This window comes from Giraffa tippelskirchi, chromosome 9, assembly GCF_054371585.1.
Source record: "Giraffa tippelskirchi isolate mGirTip1 chromosome 9, T2T-mGirTip1v1.2.pri, whole genome shotgun sequence".
NCBI lineage: Eukaryota > Metazoa > Chordata > Mammalia > Artiodactyla > Giraffidae > Giraffa > Giraffa tippelskirchi.
The window spans coordinates 163,136,049-163,159,826 of record NC_137283.1 but is presented as its reverse complement, the minus strand read 5'-3'; the positions used below and the strand labels follow the sequence as shown (position 1 = coordinate 163,159,826).

At 40.1% G+C, this 23,778-nt stretch overlaps 1 protein-coding gene across 32 annotated transcripts in view; it reads left to right on the top strand.

Moving 5' to 3' along the window:
• The window catches only part of PDE10A (phosphodiesterase 10A), a 344,897-nt gene that overhangs the window by 187,565 nt on the left and 133,554 nt on the right, over nucleotides 1–23,778 (top strand). For 13 of the 32 annotated variants that reach the window (XM_081529694.1, XM_081529708.1, XM_081529693.1 and 10 more), the window contains one exon: nucleotides 18,001–18,129. In XM_081529694.1, coding sequence (XP_081385820.1) covers nucleotides 18,001–18,129 — 129 coding nt within the window. Of the gene's footprint in view, nucleotides 1–18,000; nucleotides 18,151–23,778 lie in introns of all 32 variants that reach the window. The other 19 variants (XM_081529715.1, XM_081529721.1, XM_081529710.1 and 16 more) reach the window with 3 other exon arrangements.

The following is a 23,778-nucleotide window of genomic DNA, read 5'->3' as shown; positions in this document are numbered from 1 at the left end:
TTAAAACATAGAGACATTACTTTGCCAACGAAGGTCCATCTAGTCAAATCTGTGGTTTTTCCAGTGGTCATGTACAGATGTGAGAGTTGGACTATAAAGAAAGCTGAGTGCCAAAGAATTGACGCTTTTGAACTGTGGTGTCGGAGAAGACTCTTGAGAGTCCCTTGGACTGCAAGGAGATCCAACCAGTCCATCCTAAAGGAAATCAGTCATGAATATTCATTGAAAGGATTAATGCTGAAGCTGAAGCTCAAATACTTTGGCCACCTGATGCGAAGAACTGACTCATTGGAAAAGACCTTGATGCTGGGAAAGATTGAAGGTGGGAGGAGAAGGGGACCACAGGGGATGAGATGGCTGGATGGCATCACTGACTCCATGGACATGAGTTTGAGTAAACTCCAGGAGTTGCTGATGGGCAGGGAAGTCCATGGGGTTGCAGAGTCGGACTCAACTGAGAGACTGACTGAACTGAACAATGTAACATAACTTAATCGTGAGAGTAAAAATCCATTGTATTCACAGTCTGCAAATTATGCAGGGTGTATACACCGGAGAAAAGTCTTGAGGGCATCTTAGAGTTATACCTGTCACTTAAGTGAATATGTCTGTGGTATTGAATCTAGATGATATAAAGAAGGATTTTTTCAAGTAATTACTATGCAATCCAGTTGACAGAAACCTATACGTACATGTTTTACATTTTTCTAGAATGACTCAGTTTTTCTAATGAGACAGTGTATAACACAGTTTCCTTCCATGATTTATAAAATAGTATAGGGATGGGAATGAGCATTTCTGGTGGAATGCAGTATTCCTAGAAACTCTTGTCCATTTGTAAATCTGTTACCAGTATGAATGACTTCCAAGTGTCCACCTCTTAGCTTCTACAGAACTTCCTTCTTCTGAGCTGCAGATTTATATTTCCTGCTTTTTCCTGGAAATCACCATATAGGTACTCTGATAGGCAGCTGCAATTTAGCAGATCCTAAACCATTTTCTTTTTCACAAATCTTTCACTAACTTCTGCATTTCATATGAGTGTCCATTACCTAAGCCAGAATAGTGGAGTCACCTTTGACATGTCCTACTGCTTCACTGTTTTTTAAATGTTACTAGTTTCTGTTGAAGAGAAACAGACACACTAAAACTAAAATTACAGAAAACTAGCTAATCTGATCACACGGACCACGGCCTTGTCTATCTCAATGAAACTAAGCCATGCCGTGCGGGGCCACCCAAGACGGATGGGTCATGGTGGAGAGGTCTGACAGATTGTGGTCCACTGGAGAAGGGCATGGCAAACCACTTCAGTATTCTTGCCTTGAGAACCCCATGAACAGTATGAAAAGGCAAAAGGATAGGACACTGAAAGATGAACTCCCCAGGTCAGTAGGTGCCCAATATGCTAATGGAGATCAGTGGAGAAATAACTCGAGAAAGAATGATGGGATGGAGCCAAAGCAAAAATGATACCCAATTGTGGATGTGACTGGTGATAGACGCAAAGTCCAATGCTGTAAAGAGCAATATTGCATAGGAACCTGGAATGTTAGGTCCATGAATCAAGGCAAACTGGAAGTGGTCAAACAGGAGATGGCAAGAGTGAACGTCAACATTCTAGGAATCAGCGAACTAAAATGGACTGGAATGGGTGAATTTAACTCAGATGACCATTATATCTACTACTGTGGGCAAGAATCCCTTAGAAGAAATGGAGTAGCCATCATGGTCAACAAAAGAGTCCAAAATGCAGTACTTGGATGCAATCTCAAAAATGACAGAATGATCTCTGTTCGTTTCCAAGGCAAACCATTCAATATCACAGTAATCCAAGTCTATGCCCCGACCAGTAACGCCAAAGAAGCTGAAGTTGAACGGTTCTATGAAGACCTACAAGACCTTCTAGAAATAACACCCAAAAAAGATGTCCTTTTCATTATAGGGGACTGGAATGGAAAAGTAGGAAGTCAAGAAACACCTGGCATAACAGGGAAATTTGGCCTTGGAGTACAGAATGAAGCAGGGCAAAGGCTAATAGAGTTTTGCCACAAAAACGCACTGGTAATAGCAAACACCCTATTCCAACAACACAAAAGAAGACTCTACACATGGACATCACCAGACAGTCAACACCATAATCAGACTGATTATATTCTTTGCAGCCAAAGATGGAGAAGCTCTATACAGTCAGCAAAAACAAGACCAGGAGCAGACTGTGGCTCAGATCATGAACTGCTTATTGCCAAATTCAGACTTAAATTGAAGAAAGTAGGGAAAACCACTAGACCATTCAGGTATGACCTAGATCAAATCCCTTATGAGTATACAGTGGAAGTGCCAAATAGATTTAAGGGACTAGACCTGATAGACAGAGTGCCTGATGAACTATGGACAGAGGTTCGTGACATTGTACAGGAGACAGGGATCAAGAAAACCCCCATGGAAAAGAAATGCAAAAAAGCAAAATGGCTGTCTGAGGAGGCTTTACAGATAGCTGGGAAGAGAAGAGAAGTGAAAAGCAAAGGAGAAAAGGAAAGATATTCCCATCTCAATGCAGAGTTCAAAAGAATAGCAAGGAGAGATAAGAAAACCTTCCTCAGCGATCAGTGCAAAGAAATAGAGGAAAACAACAGATTGGGAAAGACTAGAGATCTCTTCAAGAAAATTAGAGATACCAAAGGAACATTTCATGCAAAGATAGGCTCGATAAAGGACAGAAATGGTATGGACCTAACAGAAGCAGAAGATATTAAGAAGAGGTAGCAAGAATACACCGAAGAACTGTACAAAAAAGATCTTCATGACCCAGATAATCACGATGGTGTGATCACTCACCTAGAGCCAGACATCCTGGAATGTGAAGTCAAGTGGGCCTTAGAAAGCATCACTACGAACAAAGCTAGTGGAGGTGATGGAATTCCAGTTGAGCTATTTCAAATCCTCAAAGGTGATGCTGTGAAAGTGCTGCACTCGATATGCCAGCAAATTTGGAAAACTCAGCAGTGGCCACAGGAATGGAAAAGGTCAGTTTTCATTCCAATCCCAAAGAAAGGCAATGCCAAAGAATGCTCAAACTACTGCACAATCGCACTCATCTCACATGCTAGTAAAGTAATGCTCAAAATTCTCCAAGCCAGGCTTCAGCAATACGTGAACTGTGAACTTCCAGATGTTCAAGCTGGTTTTAGAAAAGGCAGAGGAACCAGAGATCAAATTGCCAATATCCGCTGGATCATCGAAAAAGCAAGAGAGTTCCAGAAAAACATCTATTTCTGCTTTATTGACTATGCCAAAGCCTTTGACTGTGTGGATCACAATAAACTGTGGAAAATTCTGAAAGAGATGAGAATACCAGACCATCTGACCTGTCTCTTGAGAAACCTGTATGCAGGTCAGGAAGCAACAGTTAGAACTGGACATGGAACAACAGACTGGTTCCAAATAGGAAAAGGCGTCCGTCAAGGCTGTATATTGTCACCCTGCTTATTTAACTTATATGCAGAGTACATCATGAGAAACGCTGGGCTGGAAGAAACACAAGCTGGAATCAAGATTGCCGGGAGAAATATCCATAACCTCAGATATGCGGATGACACCACCCTTATGGCAGAGAGTGAAGAAGAACTAAAGAGCCTCTTGATGAAGGTGAAGGAGGAGAGTGAAAAAGTTGGCTTAAAGCTCAACGTTCAGAAACCTAAGATCATGGCATCTGGTCCCATCACTCCATGGGAAATAGATGGGGAAACAGTGGAAACAGTGTCAGACTTTATTTTTTTGGGCTCCAGAATCACTGCTGATGTTGACTGCAGCCATGAAATTAAAAGACGCTTACTCCTTGGAAGGAAGGTTATGGCCAACCTAGATAGCACATTTAAAAGCAGAGACATTACTTTGCCAACAAAAGTCCGTCTAGTCAAGGCTATGGTCCAGTAGTCATGTATGGATGTGAGAGTTGGACGGTGAAGAAAGCTGAGCGCCGCAGAATTGATGCTTTTGAACTGTGGTGTTGGAGAAGACTCTTGAGAGTCCCTTGGACTGCAAGGAGATCCAATCAATCCATCCTAAAAGAGATCAATCCTGGGTGTTCATTGGAAGGTCTGATGTTGAAGCTGAAACTCCAATACTTTGGCCACCTCATGCGAAGGGTTGACTCATTGGAAAAGACCCTAATGCTGGGTAGGATTGCGGGCGGGAGGAGAAGGGGACGACAGAGGATGAGATAATTGGATGGCATCACCAACTCGATGAACATGGGTTTGGGTAGACTCCGGGAGTTGGTGATGGACCGAGAGGCCTGGCGTGCTGCAATTCATGGGGTCGCAGAGAGTCGGACATGACTGAGCGACTGAACTGAACTGAACTGAGTTTCCTTTGGCTGACATTACCTGACATTAAACAGAATTTTAAAACTCCATAGGTTAATGATATTGTTTGTTTATTGTGTGTATCAACCACATAGATATGCCTGGTTCATAATAGTCACTCAGTAGACATTTATTGAGTGAATAAATGGATCTCAGTGTTTAGAATTCGTGTGAGCCAGAATCTGTGTTCAGTTAATGAACTGTCTCAACTATGAAGCATGATTATCTGTCTGACTATGCATCTTCCTACTTGTTTTTGAATTTCCAGATTGACCCTAAAACACAATAGAATGCCTGACACAGTAAGACTTTAATAATATTTTTAAATGTATTCCATTGAATAGAGGTGTATAAATAGTGATTTACTTTATAGAGAACATGTAGAAAATACCATTTCTGGACTGAGTTGTTATAAAAAAAATTAAGAAGCTTAAGTTTTTTAAGAAAGAAAGGAAAAGTATGCCTCTAAGTCATTTTAAGAAAGATTTTATATTCTTGGATTTTTTGTTTCAAATATGTAAGTGAATACTTGATTTAAAAAAAATCTCCTTTGACAAGTAAAAAGGGATGGCTTATAGAAATCCCTAAGCGATGGGCTTCTGTATACTTTCACTTTTATAACATAATTGTTTTAAACTGAGATAAATGAAAGTGCTGATGTGAATACTTAAAAATGTATTTCACCAGGGTTTTAAGTGACCATAAGAAATTACAGTTGTCACTCTGCTAGTCTTGTAAAAATCCCTGTTTTAAAAGAGTGAACATTGAGGTTATTAATTAAAAGTCTACCTGTATATTTGGTATATCAGTCTCTTTTTTGTATTTCTCTTTTCTCCTTTATTCTTTTTTATTACACCAGGTTAAATTGCATCACAAGAAATCTATTTTCATTCCTTTCCATATATTTTAAAGTTTTTTGAAAACATTATATACTACTATTAATATAAGGTTTATTTCTGTGGGAGCATTTATTAGTTTTTTAACATTTTTAATCAAATACTTTAGTGAAAATCTCAGTATATAGTGGTAAATTTTGCTTTTTTCTTGTTATTGTTGCTTTAAATGTGTAGGTTGTACTTGTCCTTTGGCAGCTGAAGTGTTTGTCCAGAGTCATCATAGGTATTGTGGGTAAGAGCAGAATGTGTTTATTTAGTGTTAGGTTTATCTCTTGCCTGACATTTGAGAAGCCACATTCCCTTTCAGGTGACAGGATTTGATCTCAGTCATTTGATTAATGCTATTAATACCTTGTGCAGCATATTAATGACATACTGATTCCCCTGCTACTTTCCAAAGTCATAACTACTCAGTCCTTGTGCCTTTAATCCAAATCAGCTTTCCCAACTCTTGAGCCATTTGAGCTGTGTCACCATCATTCAAAGACAGAGCTTTGCCCATTTGAGCTGTCTTCAAGGCAAAAGCAGTGAACTCTCTTGAGTTACTTCTGTTTTTATCCCTAGGCTGCTTACTCCTTTCCTATTTTTTTGCCCATCTTCTGGTTCATCGACCACTTCCTTCAAGACAGCTCTCGAGTTCACTCACAGATATGTCTTCAGCTGATGTTTTACCCTTTGCACACCGTGCCGCGTCCTGTATACTTGTCCATCGCCTCCCTGTTCCTCTGACTCTCCACTGTTTAATCGGCACAATCCAGCCTCTGTTAGCCATTCCTACGTGATCCTGCCTAGAAGCTCTCAGATTAGACCTGTTTGGTTCGTTTGAGGTCAGTGTTCAAATGCACATTCTAGTTAATGAGGTGGTAGCTAAACATTGTATCAATTTAAGAACTCATCAGTTCAGTTCAGTTCAGTTGCTCAGTGGTGTCTGACTCTTTGCGATCCCATGAACCCCAGCACACCAGGCCTCCCTGTCCATCACCAACTCCCTAAGTCCACCCAAACCCATGTCCATCGAGTCGGTGGTGTCATCCAGCCATCTCATCCTCTGTCGTCCCCTTCTCCTCCTGCCTTCAATCTTTCCCAGCATCAGGGTCTTTTCCAATGAGTCAGTTCTTCCCATCAGGTGGCCAAAGTATTGGAGTTTCAGCTTCAACATCAGTTCTTCCAATGAACACCCATGACTGATCTCCTTTAGGATGGACTGGTTGGATCTCCTTGCAGTCCAAGGGACTCTCAAGAGTTTTCTCCAACACCACAGTTCAAAAGCATCAATTCTTCGGCACTCAGCTTTCTTTATAGTCCAACTCTCACATCCATACATGACCACTGGAAAAACCATAGCCTTGACTAGATGGACCTTTGTTGGCAAAGTAATGTCTCTGCTTTTTAATATGCTATCTAGGTTGGTCATAACTTTTCTTCCAAGGAGTAAGCATCTTTTAATTTCATGGCTGCAGTCACCATCTGCAGTGATTTTGGAGCCCAGAAAAATAAAGTCAGCCACTGTTTCCCCATCTATCTGCCATGAAGTGATGGGGGTAGGTGTAAAATGTTTTACTATTCTGAAACACACCTAGATGAAATGTTCCTTAAATACAGGTAAATACAGGTTTTGTGAAGTTGACTTACATTTAAACAGGAGCATAACTAGATATCTGTAAAAATCTTAAATCTCCTAATGTTTCTTGATGTAAAGGTGCCCACTGTTTTGATGACGGTGGATGTTACTAAATAATTTTCCATTAGTAACAAAACGTATGTGCAGATCTTTCCGTGTGTTGTATCCCTGTGGAGTAGGAACAGTGATTGCCACCATCTTTGTTAGTAAGGACAGTAAGGCCTAGGAATTGTAGTGACTTGCTAAAGGAACATAAGCCTGTGCTTGAGCTTACAGTGACTCAAACTCTGGAGGACCAAGATGGCCCACCAGTTTACTCTGAATTTCTAGCTGAGCTTGAGTTAAAGAGGTGAGAGTCCTAATCCCTCTACACTCCATAGCCTGGGGCTGAGGGTCTGCTTCCATGTTAGGCTTCACTTTGGTGCTGTTGTTTTCTGAGTCATGAGAAGGGTACAGGTTTGCATCGTGAAGCTTACTCGTGTAATTCTACTCCAAAATCATTGTTTTCATCTGTATCCTATCACTTTGAGCAACTTAATAAAAATTCAGCTTTCTCAATTCAAGAAACTCTCAGAGATAACCCTCGGCTAAGAGAAAACATGTAATTTCACTTTGGTTTAGAGATACAACAGTGAAGAATTTGCCTTCTGATAAATGCAAATTACAAACGATGGAAACAGTATCTTCTTTGCAGCCAAGTCACCCTCCCCAGGCTGTGAATTCACTTGGAATGAATAATCAATTATGTAAGTCAAAATCCTAGTGGTATATTCAATTAAGTTTCCTTAAATGACTCCTTTTTAGGTCATAGACAAATCTTCTTTCAGTAAGAATGTACTTGGGTGGAAGAAATTATTTAGGTTATACAAATAGATAATTAGAATGCAAGAATAATTATTATAAGACATTTAAAACTTTCCTCAGCTTTATGGAAGTATTATTGATGTTTATGTATCCTTAAGGTATACAACGTGATGACTTCAGATACTCATATATTGAGAAATTATTACCACAATCAAGTTACTTAACACCTCCACCCCCCTACTTAATTACCTTTGTGTGTGTGTGTGTACTGATAACTTCTAAGATCTACTCTCAACAACTTTAAAGTATATAATATAGTACTGTTAATTACAGTCACAACACTGTATATTAGATCCCCAGGATTTATTCACTATTTCATCTTATAGTTGGGAGTTTGTAACCATTGACCAAAGGGCTTCCCTGGTGGCTCAGATGGTAAAGAATCTGCCTCCGGTGCTGGAGACCCAGGTTCGATCCTTGGGTCAGGAAGATCCCCTGGAGAAGGGACTAGCAACCCACTCCAGTATTCTTGCCTGGAGAATCCCATGGAAAGAAGAGCCTGGGGGGCTACAGTCCATGGGGTTGCAAAGAGTCGGACATGGCTGAGTGACTAACACACACCACCATTGACCAACATCTCCCAGGTCCCCAGCCACCAGCCCCCGGCAGCCTCCAATACTTTCCCTTTGAATCTGATTTATTTAGATTCCATATGCAAATGAAATCATACAGTATTAGTCTTTCTCTGTCTTACTTATTTAATGCAGCATAATGCCTTCAAGTTTCATCCATGTTGTCACAAAGGCAGGCTCTCTTTCCTTTTTATGGCTGAATAATATTCCATTGTGTGTGTGTGCGTGTGTGCGTGCTTGTGTGTGTATGTGTGTGTGTGATCTTTTTTATCCATTCATCTAAGATAGACAGACCCGAAGGTTGTTTCCATGATTCGGTAATTATGAATAGTGCTGCAAAGAAGACAACAAACTAGGAATAAAATTATATGACCCAGCAATCCTGTTATGGACATATACATTGAGAAAACCATAATTCAAAAAGACACGTGCTCACGTTCATTGTAGCACTGTTTGCAACAGTCAGGACATAGAAACAACCTAGATGCCCATTGACAGATGAATGGATAAAGAAGTTGTGGTACATATATGTAATGGAATACTACTCAGCCATAAAAAGAAATGAATTTGAGTCAGTTCTAGTGAGGTGGATGAACCTCGAGCTTATTATACAGTGAAATAAGTCAGAAAGAAAGAGAAAAACAAATATCCTGTATTAATGCATATATATGGAATCTAGAAAAATGGTACTGATAAACCTGTTTGCAGGGGAGGAATAGAGACCCAGACATAGAGAACAGACCTGTGGACACGGGGGGAAAAGGGGGCTGGGATGAATTCAGAGAGTGACACTGAGACATATACGTTACCATATGTGAAGTAGGTAGCTAGCAAGAAGTTGCTACGTAAGACAGGAAATTCAGCTGGTGCTCTGTGACAACTTAGAGGTGTGGGATAGGGCGGGTTGGGAGGCAGGCTCAAAAGGGAGGGGACACATGTATACTTATGGCTAATTCACGTTGTCGTATGGTAGAAACTAATACAACATTGTAAAGCAATTATCCTGCAATTAAAAATAAAAAAATAAATTGTTTTAATGAATCTGTGTAAAAAAAGGCAGCACAGATATATCTCTTCTTCTTCTTCTTTTTTATGTCAATACCCTGTGGCTTTCAGGATGTTAGTTCCCTGATCTGAGATCCAACCTGTGCGCCTGGATAGAAGGGGGGGTCCTAACCACTGGACTGCCAGTCCCCCAGATACATCTCTTAAAGATAGCGATCTTATCTCCTCCAGATATATGCCCAGGTGTACGGCTGCTGGATCGTATGAGTTCTGTTTTTAACTTTTCACGGACCCTTCATACTGTTTTCCATGCTGGCAGCACCAGCTTGCATTCCCACCAGCAGTGCTTGAGTATAATCACGTTACCTCTTGTCGTTTTGACGAGAGCCAAACTAACAGGTGTGAGGTGCAGCTTCACTGTGCTTTTGATTTTCATTTACCTGGTTATTAGTGATGTTTGGTACCTTTGTATATACTCATCTATTCATCCTTTGTATGTCTTCTTTGGAAACATGTCTCTTCAAGTCCTATGCTCATTTTTCAATTGGATTTTTTTTTTTTTGCCATTGAGGCGGATGAATTCCTCACACGTTGTGGATATCAACCATTTATCAGATGGATGTTTTTCTCCAGTTCTGTAGGTTGCCTCTTTGTTTGCGGATTGTTTCTGATGTGCAGAAGCTTCCTAGTCGGGTGCAGTCCCCCTTTTTATTTTTGCTCTCGTCACTCATGTCGTCCTGAACAACTTTGCTCACATCACGTCAGGGAGCTTTTACCTGTGTGTTCCTCTAGGAGTTTTATCGTTTCCCGTCTTGCGTTTAAGTCTTAACTCCAATCTTGAGTTAATTCATGAGTGGTGTGAGATGGGGGTCCGTTCAGTTCTCATGCTTGTGGTCACCCAGCTTTCCCAACACTGTTTATCTAAGAGACTATCTTTCCCCCCATTGAGTCTTCTTGACTCTCTCATCAAATATTAGTTGATTCCGTATTTGAAGGTTTATATCTGGGCTCTTCATTCTGGCTCATTGGTCTGTTTATCTGTCAGTGAGTGAGTGTTCAGTCATGTTTGACTCTTTGCAACACCATGGACTGTACACCCCCAGGCTCCTCTGTCCATGGGCTTTTCCAAGCAAGAATACTGAAGTGGGTTCCCACTTCCTTCTCCAGAGAATCTTCCTGACCCAGGGATCAAACCTGCATTTCCTGCATCTCCGGCATTGCAGGTGGATACTTTACTGCTGAGCTGCCTGGGAAGTCTTTTATGTCAGTACCATACTGTTTTTATTACTATAACTTTGTAATAACTTTTGAAATCAGGGATTGTGGTGTCTCCAGCTTTATTGTTCTCTATCAACTTTGCTTGGGCTCGTTGGGAATGGGTCCCATGAATTTTAGGGTTTTCTGTGGGAAATAACATGGCATTTGTTTTCACTCTCCTCCCTGTTTTTCCTCTTTGGTTAAAAAGAATGGTATCATTTGCTATGGGGTTTGACAGAAATCCAAAAATGCATCTCATCTGTTCATTTTCGTTATCATTTTCGGGTCATTTTAATGATACTGAAAACCAATTGTATCTCTTATGGGATAACCTCTATTCATTGTGTATAAGGGACTCTGCCTTTTTAAATAAAGGAGCCCAAAGGAAATGAACATTATAGCCCACTGCCCCCTTCCCTTATTTAATAAATGGAAGAAGGAACTGCTCTGTAAGTCCTTATGTTTATAAGCTCTTGTACAGCAGTGCATTGTGGGGAAGATCTTTGACTTAAAGGGTTCATATTATGGTACATACAAGGATCTATTTCCAGACTTGGAGCTTTGTTAGAGGTGGATTGAAGGGTGTCTAAATTAGAAAAGCATGTTTGGAAAATAAAAAAAAAGATTCTTGTTTTTCAGAAAACAGTATATTTAAACCGTTTCAGTGGGACAAGAAACAGGAAAGTAGTGTGAAAGAAAGAAATGCATCTCATCCCCTGTCAGGGAGGAGGAGTGGGGGGCGTGGGCCGCTGAGAGGCGGGGCCCCGTGCGGGGACGCTTGCTTTCCGACCTGGGTGCCTCTGTGATCTTGCAGGACTGGGCACAGTTTGCAGCCGCACGGCTGCACATCTGCGATGTCACGTAAGACAAACGACGTCTATGGATTCATCCATTATTGTTGATGGTCCCTGTGCTGGGGATTCCCAAGACTGCTTCTAAGCTCAGTGATTTGCTGGGGCTCCGGGACACGTAGTCATGCTTACGGTCAAGATTTCTTATGGCAGGAGAGGCTGCAGTGCCGAACCAGCCAAGGGGATGGTGCACAGGGTGAAGAGCGGGGAGTCCTCCCCCAGAGAGTCACACAGGACTCGTCTGATTGCCCCCAGCAACGACTGTGATGACGTGTGTGCAATACTGCTGACTAGGGAAGCTCACTAGAGACTGAGCACCGGCGTTCTTGCTGGGGCCTCCTCACATAGGCACACTCTGTGTGTCCAGAATACAGACTCCCAGAATGGAAGCAGGTGTTTGGCATAAATCACATTGTTTGCACAAGCAGTCTGGGCCCAGCACCTCACTGGCATCACGCTCCAAGCCAAGTTCCCCAGTGCCAGCCAAGGACCAAGCCTGCAGGCAGGCCCTCAGAGCAGTCTCAGGCGGGCGTGTCATGTCTGTCCTGCTTGGAGCCAGGAACCATGCTCTGTGGATGGTGGAGAATGACACAGGCCAGCTACTGCCCTCGTGGAGCTTGTTGTCTACCCGCAGAGGCTGGAGTCCAATCAGTCCAGTTCAGTTCAGTCACTCAGTCGTATCCGACTCTTTGCGACCCCATGGACTACTGCACGCCAGGCCTCCCTGTCCATCACCAACTCCCGGAATTTACTCAAAGTCATGTCCATTGAGTCAGTGATGCCATCCAACCATCTCATCCTCTGTTGTCCCCTTCTCCTCCTGCCTTCAATCTTTCCCAGCATCAGGATCTTTTCCTATGAGTCAGTTCTTCCCATCAGGTGGCCAAAGTATTGGAGTTTCAGCTTCAGCATCAGTCTTTCCAATGAATATTCAGGGCTGATTTCCTTTAGGATGGACTGGTTGGATCTTCTTGCAGTCCAAGGGACTCTCAAGAGTCTTCTCCAACACCACAGTTCAAAAGCATCAATTCTTCTGTGCTCAGCTTTCTTTATAGTCCAATTCTCACATCCACACACAACGACTGGAAAAACCATAGCTTTGATTAGACGGATCTTTGTTGGCAAAATAATGTCTCTGCTTTTTAATATGCTGTCTAGGTTGGTCATAACTTTTCTTCCAAGGAGCAAATGTCTTTTAATTTCATGGCTGAAGTCACCATCTGCAGTGATTTTGGAGCCCCCAAAAGTAAAATCTGCCACTGTTTCCATTGTTTCCCCATCTATTTCCCATGAAGTGATGGGACCAGATGCCATGATCTTAGTTTTCTGAATGTTGAGTTTTAAGCCAACTTTTATAATACACATCACCCTGTAGCCTGGAATCATATACTGAGAAGTGTTGTGGGGAGGGGCAGACAGTGACTAACTGATGTTCTAGCTGTTGTATCCTTCTGTTAAGGAAGGAGATCATGTGGTTGGAGTAGAGATGGGAGAGAGAGAGACAGAAATAGAGACAGAGAGAAGGGGAAGGTGTACAAAGCTCAGTGCAGGATTCAGAAAGCACATTTGCCTGACTTTAAGCTCATTCCCCTGCTAAACTGCGCTTGATTTTGGCTAAATAAAGAAGGTTGTGCATAGGAACATATATATGCAACCCAGAAGAATGATCCCCTGAAACTTGTGCGAACAGGCAGGCGCACACACAATTTTCAGCAAAGCCTTGCTGTTGAGCAATGTGACCGCCCACCGCTGCTTAGCATGACATGAGATACCTTGTTTTGTTTTAACTTGACAGATGTTGTTCCGATACACTTAGAAGGTTTGCTTCTTAAAACATATGTTTTCAATGGTCTTTTTAAAAGCGCACGTGTGTGTTTGTTTGGCTGTGGTCGATCTTAGCGGCGGCTCAGGGACTCTCTCGTTGAGGCGCGGCCTCTGCAGCGCGCGCCCCTGGAGCTGTGGCTCCGCGGCGCGTGGCGTCTTCTCAGACCCGGGATCCACCCCGCGTCCTGTGCACCGCAAGCGGCATTCTTAACCACAACCACCAGGGAAGCCGTAGACTCTCGGCCCCTGTCTCCTGGGCAGTGTGAGAGTGCGGTGACCTCTCAGACTGTGAGGGGGAGCCCCCCGGGCTCCCTGTCCCGAACCCCCACACCCAGTCCCAGGGCTTTTGTTCCCTAAACATTTCTGCCTGAAGTTGCAATACAATTTGGCTTCCTAAAATGTTGATTCTAGTTTCGTCCCCTGGAAAAAAAAGAAAACAGAAAAAAAGAAGTCAATGCAAAATTTTTTGCCTTTTCTACTTAACATTGGTCGGATTAAGCATTAATAATGTCCGCCGAGAATCGTGTGTTCTCTCAGCTAATCATTTGTCGTGGTTCACCGACTCCTCATGGTGATGCGCGTTTCAGCCCCTCGCAGTTCAGGTTGTTCTCTGACAGTTGAAGGACTACAGTGCAATGTTTAATAGCATGAGAGTGTTTGTTTTTTTTTTTCTGGTTGCTTGTTTTTAATCAAAAGCTATCTAGCAGTTCCATGAAGACTTTAAGAAGCTGAAAATTATTTATTTATTCTTCACACCTGGAGTAGGCATATGGGAAAATATGAGGTTAAGACAATTATTGTGATGAGTCAGAGAAAAGATTATTAGTAATGTATACCTTAGAATTTTGAAATATATGGTTTCTTCTAATCCAGTTGAGATTAGCTACTCAGTAACTAACTCTGTTGAGTACTTGGATAATGGGGCAGGAGAAGACTTGATGGCAAGATACCGTGCCTGAGAGAAAAGAGTTCTTTTAAGGTAGAGAAGACCTGAGTTAGGGTAACATAAGGGCAGTGTGGAATGGGGGCTCAGGAACCACAGCTCAGCAACAGCGGTGGGTGGTGGGAGGGTGCTGGGCTCCTGACATGTGGTTTTCACTGCTTTTGAAAAAACAATCAGTTCAGTTCAGTTCAGTCACTCAGTCGTGTCCGACTCTTTGCGACCCCATGAGCTGAAGTACACCAGGCCTCCCTGTCCAACACCAACTCCCAGAGCCCACCTAAACCCATGTCCATTGAGTCGGTGATGCCATCCAGCCATCTCATCCTCTGTCGTCCCCTTCTCCTCCTGCCCTCAATCTTTCCCAGCATCGGGGTCTCTTCAAATGACTCAACTCTTTGCATGAGGTGGCCAAAGTGTTGGAGTTTCAGCTTCAACATCAGACCTTCCAATGAACACCCAGGACTGATCTCCTTTAGGATGGACTGGTTGGATCTCCTTGCAGTCCAAGGGACTCTCAAGAGTCTTCTCCAACACCACAGCTCAAAAGCATCAGTTCTTCAGTGGTCAGCTTTCTTTATAGTCCAATTCTCACATCCATACATGACTACTGGAAAAACCATAGCCTGGATTAGATGGACCTTTGTTGACACAGTAATGTCTCTGCTTTTTAATATGCTGTCTATGTTGCTCATAACTTTCCTTCCAAGGAGTAAGTAAAAGAATACAAATATATAATAGAAATTTTATCTGCAAATTAAGATAGCAGATTAATACTTGAAAAATTGTGGGTTTTTTCCTGTTTCTAACAATAGATCCTTCAGTACTTATAATTAATTTAAAAGTATTCCTCTTGAGAAAAACTATAGTCCTTCAGCCTCTGATTTGAAGGTGACTTTCTAATTTTTATGAATCTTAAAGTGGTAAGATTCCAAATTTAAAAAAATTCTTCAGCGTTTAGATACCCATTTTTAGAATAACAGTTTGTCATAAAGACATATTTACAGATACATCTGAAGTGAACCTAAATGTGTATTGAGTCAGTGACCTAATCAGAGAAGAACATTCCAAGTGACTTTAGAATGCAGTAGCTTGTACATTTCTCGTGAGATATCTGGGCTTCCCTGGTAGCTCAGTGGCAAAGCATCCACCTGCAATGCAGGAGACACAGGAGACTCAAGTTTGATCCCTGGGTCAGGAAGATCCCCTGGAGGAGGCCGTGGCAACCCACTCCAAGATTCTTGCCTGGAGAATCCCACGGACAGAGGAGCCTAGTGGGCTACAGTCCATGGGGTCGCAAAGAGTCAGACAGGACTGAGAGGCTGAGCACGCATGCATGGGTTCATAGTAGTGAAATGCTCAGTCCTTCACCTACAGGAGTACGCTCCCGAGCCAACTCACGGTAAAAACTGGTCAGTAAAGGGGAACAAATTAAGTATTCATCCTGTCCAATGGCAATGAACTAAGCAAATAGTAGATGAGGTGCCGTTTCTCTCTGTATTGTTTGTATTAGTCAGTTTTTTGGATTGTAACCGTTCTAATAGATAGTGGAATCTCATTTTTGTTTAACTCACTAGTGACAAATGATCATCTTTTCATATTCTTATTTGCCATATCTGTATCTTCTTTTGGCAAAGTGTCAGCTCTTTGATTCATTTATAATTGTTTTTTTTTTCTTGTTGAGTTTTAAGCATTCTTTGTGTATCTCAGATAGAGGTCCTTGATCTGATATGTAATTTGGCAAATAGGACTTTTATGTATAATATGCACTAAGATGAAATGAGGTGACAGTGAGTCAATTATGACTTTATGTTTTCAGCCTGGGTTTCTGGAAGAACGGAGAATAGTAGTAACAGGAAACAGAGAGTTAAAACCACTTTGGGAATAAGTGGGAAGGAGATGACTCACAGAGTTTTGAGTCAAGATGGAGCTTGAGGTGATGGAAGAATTTCCAAACTAGAGATCAAAAATATACTAAGAGTCTTGATTCAGATTTTGCTGTCATCATCATAGATCATTGAAGAGAAAGCAGAGGTGAAGAGCAAATAGAAAGTTAGGATAGGAAACATATTATGTCACAAAAGTGTGATACAAGGAAGCTTTAAGAAGGAATCTAATGTTGAATTTGTACCACTGTTATGGGCATCATCAGAGTGTGAACATTACTTTGTTTTCTTGACGTCAGATCAGCTATCAGCTTACTTCTATTCTGTGCCTTTTGTATCTGGAGACTCTAACTTGCTTTGTCAAGAGAGCTCTCTCTTTAATGAGTCTCATATCTTTCAGTACCTTATAGAATTTCTCAAATTGGATTTTACATCCCTGAGGCTCTCTGCAGGGTAAACATGGACTGGGTTTTGTTTCTTTATTAATCTAATTCAACTACATAATTATATATAAGAGATTTAAATCGAGTGCTTAACTAATAATTGAATTGAATTCATTGAAATAAATCATTTGCTTTCTCAGTAATACCATTCTGTTGTGCAATCATGCAGTTGTGACTTTAGTCCCCAGCAGAATTAATTAATACGTATAAGTTCTGTGCCTTGTCTGGTGCTGCGAGCATGCAGCCTGTTCTCTGAAGTCATAACGATATGCTTGTTTTTTTCTTTTCTGCATCTAAAAGTATGAGTTTCCATTGCCTTTTCCACCTAACCATCCCTGAGGATGGTAATTTATTGAATAATTCACAGAGTATTCAGTAGTACTCTGAATAATTATTTTAAATAATTAAAATCACCGAGTAATGACAACTGATAGCCTGTGATTTTGAGTGCTTTAGTGAAATGGCATACCAACCTGAAGCAACAATTTGACAATGTATGATTTTATATTTTTTAAGTGAAGATATGTGAAAGTTCTTTGAAAATTCTGTGTCTATTCAACAGTTATTATTAGACTTTGAAGATTATTTTTGTGAAATGGACTATATATATTGAATATCAATGAAAAAATGTTGAGATTATTTTTGACTGAACATCAGTTGTATCACTGGATTTATTGGCCCCAAGAAAAAGGAGAATTTGTGTTATAAACAGTAAAAGATAAGAACTTTTTCATTAACCATGTTTTTAGCACCCAAAATCTTTTAGTACTTTACTCTCCTGTTTGATACTTACTAGAGTTTCACTTTTGTTGTATTAAATGTATGATAATTACTTATGTAAAGTAGAAGTACTTTGTAAGGTTTAACTGCATAACACTAGAATATAGCATTGATTCAAAGACAACACTTAAATTTATTGTTGGAAAACAGCTATGTAACACGATGAAATATCTATAGTTTAAAATTTCTGAAGTTCTAACTTTACTTTTTTTTCTACTTTTTCAACGTGGTAAAACATAAATAACACAGAATTTGCCATTTTAAGCATATCAAGTATATAATCCAGTGGCATTAATGATACTCACAATGTGTGCAACCATCACCCCTGTCTACTTCTCAAGCCAGAAACTCTCATCCCACAAAGCAAATAACTCCTCATTCTCCTTTTCCTCAGCTCCTGGAAGCCATTAATCTGCTTTGTCTCTATGAATTTACCTGGTCCAGAGGTTTCCCATAAGTGAAATCATATAATATTTGCCCTTTGTGTCTAGCTGATTTTATTTCTTGAGGTTTCTCCATGTTGTAACTGAACTTCATTCCTACTTATGGTTGAATCATAGTCCATTGTATGTATGTATATTGTTAAAAATATTTATGTGCTAAATCTATCTGCATAATGTGTCATTTTTCCATATCTTTGATGTAAACAAAGATGTCACATTGGTTAATTTTATTCTGTTCAATTCTTTTACAGATTTGACAGATGAAAAAGTGAAGGCCTATCTTTCTCTCCACCCTCAGGTATTAGATGAATTTGTGTCTGAAAGCGTTAGTGCAGAGACTGTAGAAAAATGGCTGAAGCGGAAAAACAAGAAATCAGAAGGTAAGACCTTGTTCAGATTGAGTGTTGGATATTTTTCTATTTCATAATGACAAAAAGGTGTTTGTCACTTACTAAAAAATGCTAAAAATAAAAAGAGACAGATATTAGTACATTAATTCTATAAGACTTTTATTCTGTTTAAAAAGATAAAATAAGTTAGAATGAGAGGAAATAAATACAAAAGAATGATCTTTAAGAAAAATGATCTTTAGTCAAAAAATTGAAAATTTGTTTAGATATGACCACATTGAAAAATCTGTAAGTTGGTATTAGACTTGATTTTATGTAATTATTATTGTTGGTTATAAAAATATTCCATATATATTTCAAAATATATTTATATTATTACATTTTGCAAAATGAATTATTCAAACAATTTTTATATGTGCACAGTAGGAAAATTGAGTTGCATTAGATGTTTCATTTATACTCATAAACTTGGGATATGGTTATATTTATGAAAAATGGAAGGTGGACTCAAAAAAAATCACGTGAAGTCAAATGAATTTCCCCCTGAGTTGAATCTATATTAATATATTGACTTTGGATATTGTAGTGTTTTAATTTTGGATTTAGATGAATTTGTATTTGGCTGATTATGACTTCTCATTTCTATGAATGTTGTTTTTATAGTAGAAATTAAAATTTGTATATAATTTTAATTTATGGAGAACTTTTATATAAGCAAACGTGTATACTACTTTTTTGGAAGTTTTTTAGTGTAACAAAAATGCTACACTTAAAGTTCAGAAATGATCATTATTAAAATATCATGCTGTTAAAACTGTGCTACTGAGCATTGTGCGTGAGGCCAATTTCCTTACTCTACGTAGGCAAGTTTCTGTAACTCTATAACATAATTTTTATAAGAAAAGTTTAATTTTTTAAAAAGAGAGCTTTGGATATTGAAGCACAAAATGGTCTTTAAAGTATATGTCCACGGGTGTGTATGAATGTGTGTGTGTGTGTGTGTGGGTTGAAAGGGAGGGAAAAAAGGAGAAAGAGCGAGAAACATACATACATCAGAGACAGGCGTATTTTTTTCAAAAGGTTCATAGCACTAACAGTAAGAATAAAGCTTGACATGGCATATTTCCTTTGTTACAAACCTTACGTATTTGAAAATAATTGGAGATGTTTGAAACTTTTAAGTGTGACTGAGTTGTGCTTAAGGCAAGATGCAAATTCCAACTTGCTGTATACTGATGGGTAATAACATGATGCCAAATTACATGATGTCAACATTGTTAATCAATTACACTCCAATATAAAATAAAAAGTTAAAAAATATATATGATGTCTGTTAAATACAAAACTGAGCATACTTAGAAAATGAAAGGAATTGCAGACTGTTTTAGTGGTGGCTCAGCTGGTAAAGAATCGGCCTGCAATGCAGGAGAGCCCAGTTCAATTCCTGGGTCAGGAAGGTCCCCTGGAGAAGGGAAAGGCTGCCCACTCCAGTATCCTTAGGCTTCCCTGGGGGCTTGGCTGGTAAAGAATCCACCTGCAGTGCGGGAGACCTGGGTTCGATCCCCAGGTTGGGAAGATCCCCTGGAGAAGGGGATTAGCTACCCACTCCAGTATCCTGGCCTGGGGAATTCCATGGATACAGTCCATGGGGTCGCAAAGACTCGGACACTACTGAGCAACTTTTCACTTTCACTTTAGCGTGACAGGGATAGTTTTCTTTTAAATTTTATAAATATTGGAATGCATTGCTCCATATCTCCCGAATCTGTTCTCTATACTAGTTAACCAAATAATCCTTTAAAGTACTTGATACATATACTCAGGAGTTAAACGATTATTAAGAATAGCAATGTGTGATTAAACAGTACCCAGTTATGCTGGAAGAAAACCTTGTTCTTATAGGAAGATGATTTTGAAAGTGACCCTGTGCAGGGCTAGACTGCTGCTGCCACCGAGAATGTGAATGAAATGTCCCCTTGGGGCTCACCATCCAGTGGTGAGAACAGACCAAGAAGCGGCCACATCACAGGATGCATCGGTAGTAAACAAGGGTGCAGGCAGTTGGCAGTGGAAGGACAGTGGAAAGAGCCTTTAATTCTGCCGCCAGGGGCTGGGATCTGGTAAGACCCTTTCTACCTCCTTTTCCAGAGAGTTCATCGCAAGAATGTATCTGATTACGCCCCCTTCATATTCAGTGAGATTCTGTAGCCTGGCCCCTGTAGACTGTTAAAAGGCAAAATGTAGTGCTGAGCTTGCGTGAGTAGCATGAGAAAGCACTGCCCAACCCTCTTTGAGATGCAGAAAGCCAGTTAAATATCTCGATTTCATTTATGTGGTTACAGATTAATGTCGTGGTTCTCTGAAACATCCTGTGTCTTTTCCCTCACCATCTTCTTATTACTTTTTAAAAAAATCCTGTTTTTCTCAAGTAGACTTTATTCTACTCCCAACCCCTTTCACTGAAAATGTCTTGAGGAAGACAGTTTTTGTGGGGAGGGTTTTTTAGGGAGTGTTTGCGTTTCCATGTGTGAACCCAGAAATAGGAAGTGTGATCACTAGAGAGATCTTGGAGAATAGTTTGTTGAAAATGAGACGAGCCTGCCCAAATCATTTCACTTTGTGTCAGTTTAGTAAAAGGAAATGAAGTAAGGAAAGCTGTGCTGTAAAAAATAATTTGCACGACACCTTGTTCATTGTAAGTACTCAATAAATATTTATTTTTTAAACACTGAAAAACCAGCCTCGTATGGAAATGATCTACATTATTGGGCAGAAAATTGTGTAAAGGCATATTCTGCTTAGAAAAAGATATATGAAAATGCACATTTTTAAACAAATAAATAAAGGCTTATTTAAATTACAAAATTATATTTGCCTTTAAAATGGCCAGCTTCTATACTGCTTGCCTGTGTTTATTTTTTAAATGATGACTCTGTACCATTAAAAAAGCTAGTTTTTCTCTTATTTCGTATTTTACTCGGCATCCACTGTTTGCTTGGTGGTTAGAAGGCAAAGTGCTTAAAAAATAGAGAATGCATGACATGTTTTATTTAAACTATGATAGTATTTATAGTGGATTAATATCATGGCCATAGAGCGGCTGTAATTTTCAAGGTACTTCGCATACATTCACCCTTTACATCTGGTTAAATTAATGGGGATTAAACTTAGGTTCATCTGGTGGATGTTGAAACTGTGCCAGGAGAAGCTTATGTATCACTGAAGGTTCAGTGCCTAGTTCTTGATAGAATTAAGGGGCAGTAACTCCACTAGCAGTTTGGGGGCCTAGACTAAGTGTGTTGTGGTTATTTTGTTTTTTCTTGCCTAAGGGCACACTTGGTGCATACGAAGTCATTCTGTAAACACCGCTGTGGGTGGCTTTTATTTAATAAATGATTACATCAGGAAAGGTTACCTTCTCATCCTCCAAGTGATCCCCTCTGACCCTTTCACTACACTTGGTGATCGTATTATACTGACACCAGAACTACTTTTATGTTCTTCTTATCTCCCCCATAGTCATTTAAAAGCTTCTTGAAGAAAGGAGTTGTTTAATATATGTTTTTAAATCCCTCGAGAGACTTTTGTCTTTCTACTTACTCAGCAAACTATGTGTGAAGCACTTTTTAGGTACTGGAATTATCAAGTTTCTAACAAATTCACAGTCCATCAAATGGAAGAAGACAGAGAAGTTTCTGCTTTATCCTGGTTGGTCTGACAGTGAGCCAGAGTGGTCTTGTGAAGTAGACAGTGGGTCACTGTCTACACTGTGTGGAAGAGAAGAGGTTTTGGGAAAGGTGAACCTCCATGTGGCTGCAGAGGTTTAAATTGCAGAAGTCTTCACTCTTACTGTTTTCAGTTTAATTTTATTGCTTTTATATTGTTTTCATTTTAAATACATCAAGTTCTATCTGTACTTTCGAAGCCAATTGTCTTTTGAAGGTTGACCTCTGATCCTAAATCCTAAACAGTTGATTTTCAGTAATGTTTGGAAATTGGAGATAGCGTTTATTTCCCTTATAAGCTCGTGTATTCTTTTAGAGAATATATAAACATTTCCTCAGAAAGCAATGATGCCTGTACACTCTCACAGCTATACTTTCATTTGGGAAAAACTTAGGAAAGAAAGAAAATTATCTAGGTCATGAATTGTTTCACTAACTGTTATATTTTATGCTGATTTTTATGCAGAGTAAATTTGATGGGCCCAGCTGGTACTCATCAAGACTCAGACTGCTGAACTATTCAGCATCTACACAAATTTCAAAGTATAAATATAAAATTAATAGATAAACATTAGGATATGATGCAGATCCAACTAGTTGCATATTTTGAAAGAGCAGCCTGCGATGGAACACAGTTCACATCCTAGTGCTGTTCGAGGATTTCAGCAGGCAAGGGAAGAACTGCTACCTCCACTGTGCTCCTGAATTCACAGTTATTAGTTGATAGTATTGGTGGTATTAGAAGAGGTGCATGGAGAAGTCAGCGTGTCTTTATTTGGAGTCTTCTTGTAGTAAAATAAAACTTAAAATATGTGTATTTTGTTTAAAATTCCCCAGATGTGACTGTGATAATTCATTTTGTAGAGGGAAACTGTGTATTCACGAGAGTGATTGACTGAACCAAAATTATTTAAGAATTATAAGTAGTAGTGCCATCTTTTCTGGCTGACATTTTTAATCATTATTATATTTTTATGTCTAAAATATAGTAGCAGACCATGTCACTATCATCAGTTCAGTTCAGTTTAGTCGCTCAGTCATGTCCGACTCCTTGCGACCCCATGAATCGCAGCATGCCAGGCCTCCCTGTCCATCATGAACTCCCGGAGTCCACCCAAACCCATGTCCATCGAGTCGGTGATGCCATCAAGCCATCTCATGCTCTGTCGTCCCCTTCTCCTCCTGCCCTCAATCCTTCCCAGCATTAGGGTCTTTTCCAGTGAGTCAACTCTTCGCATGAGGTGGCCAAAGTATTCGAGTTTCAGCTTCAACATCAGTCCTTCCAACGAACACGCAGGACTGATCTCCTTTAGGATGGACTGGTTGGATCTCCTTGCAGTCCAAGGGACTCTCAAGAGTCTTCCCTAGCACCACAGTTCAAAAGCATCAATTCTTCAGTGCTCAGCTTTCTTTATAGTCCAACCCTCACATCCATACACGACTACTGGAAAAACCATAGCCTTGACTAGATGGACCTTTGTTAGCGAAGTAATGTCTCTGCTTTTAAATATGCTATCTAGGTTGGCCATAACCTTCCTTCCAAAGAGTAAGTGTCTTTTAATTTCATGGCTGCAAGCACCATCAGCAGTGATTTTGGAGCCCCCCAAAAATAAAGTCTGACACTGTTTCCACTGTTTCCCCATCTATTTCCCATGAAGTGATGGGACCAGATGCCATGATCTTAGTTTTCTGAATGTTGAGCTTTAAGCCAACTTTTTCACTCTCCTCTCTCACTTTCATCAAGAGGCTTTTTAGTTCTTCTTCACTTTCTGCCATAAGGGTGGTGTCATCTGCATATCTGAGGTTATTGATATTTCTCCCAGCAATCTTGATTCCAGCTTGTGCTTCATCCAGCCCAGCGTTTCTCATGATGTACTCTGCATATAAGTTAAATAAGCAGGATGACAATATACAGCCTTGACGTACTCCTTTTCTTATTTGGAACCAGTCTGTT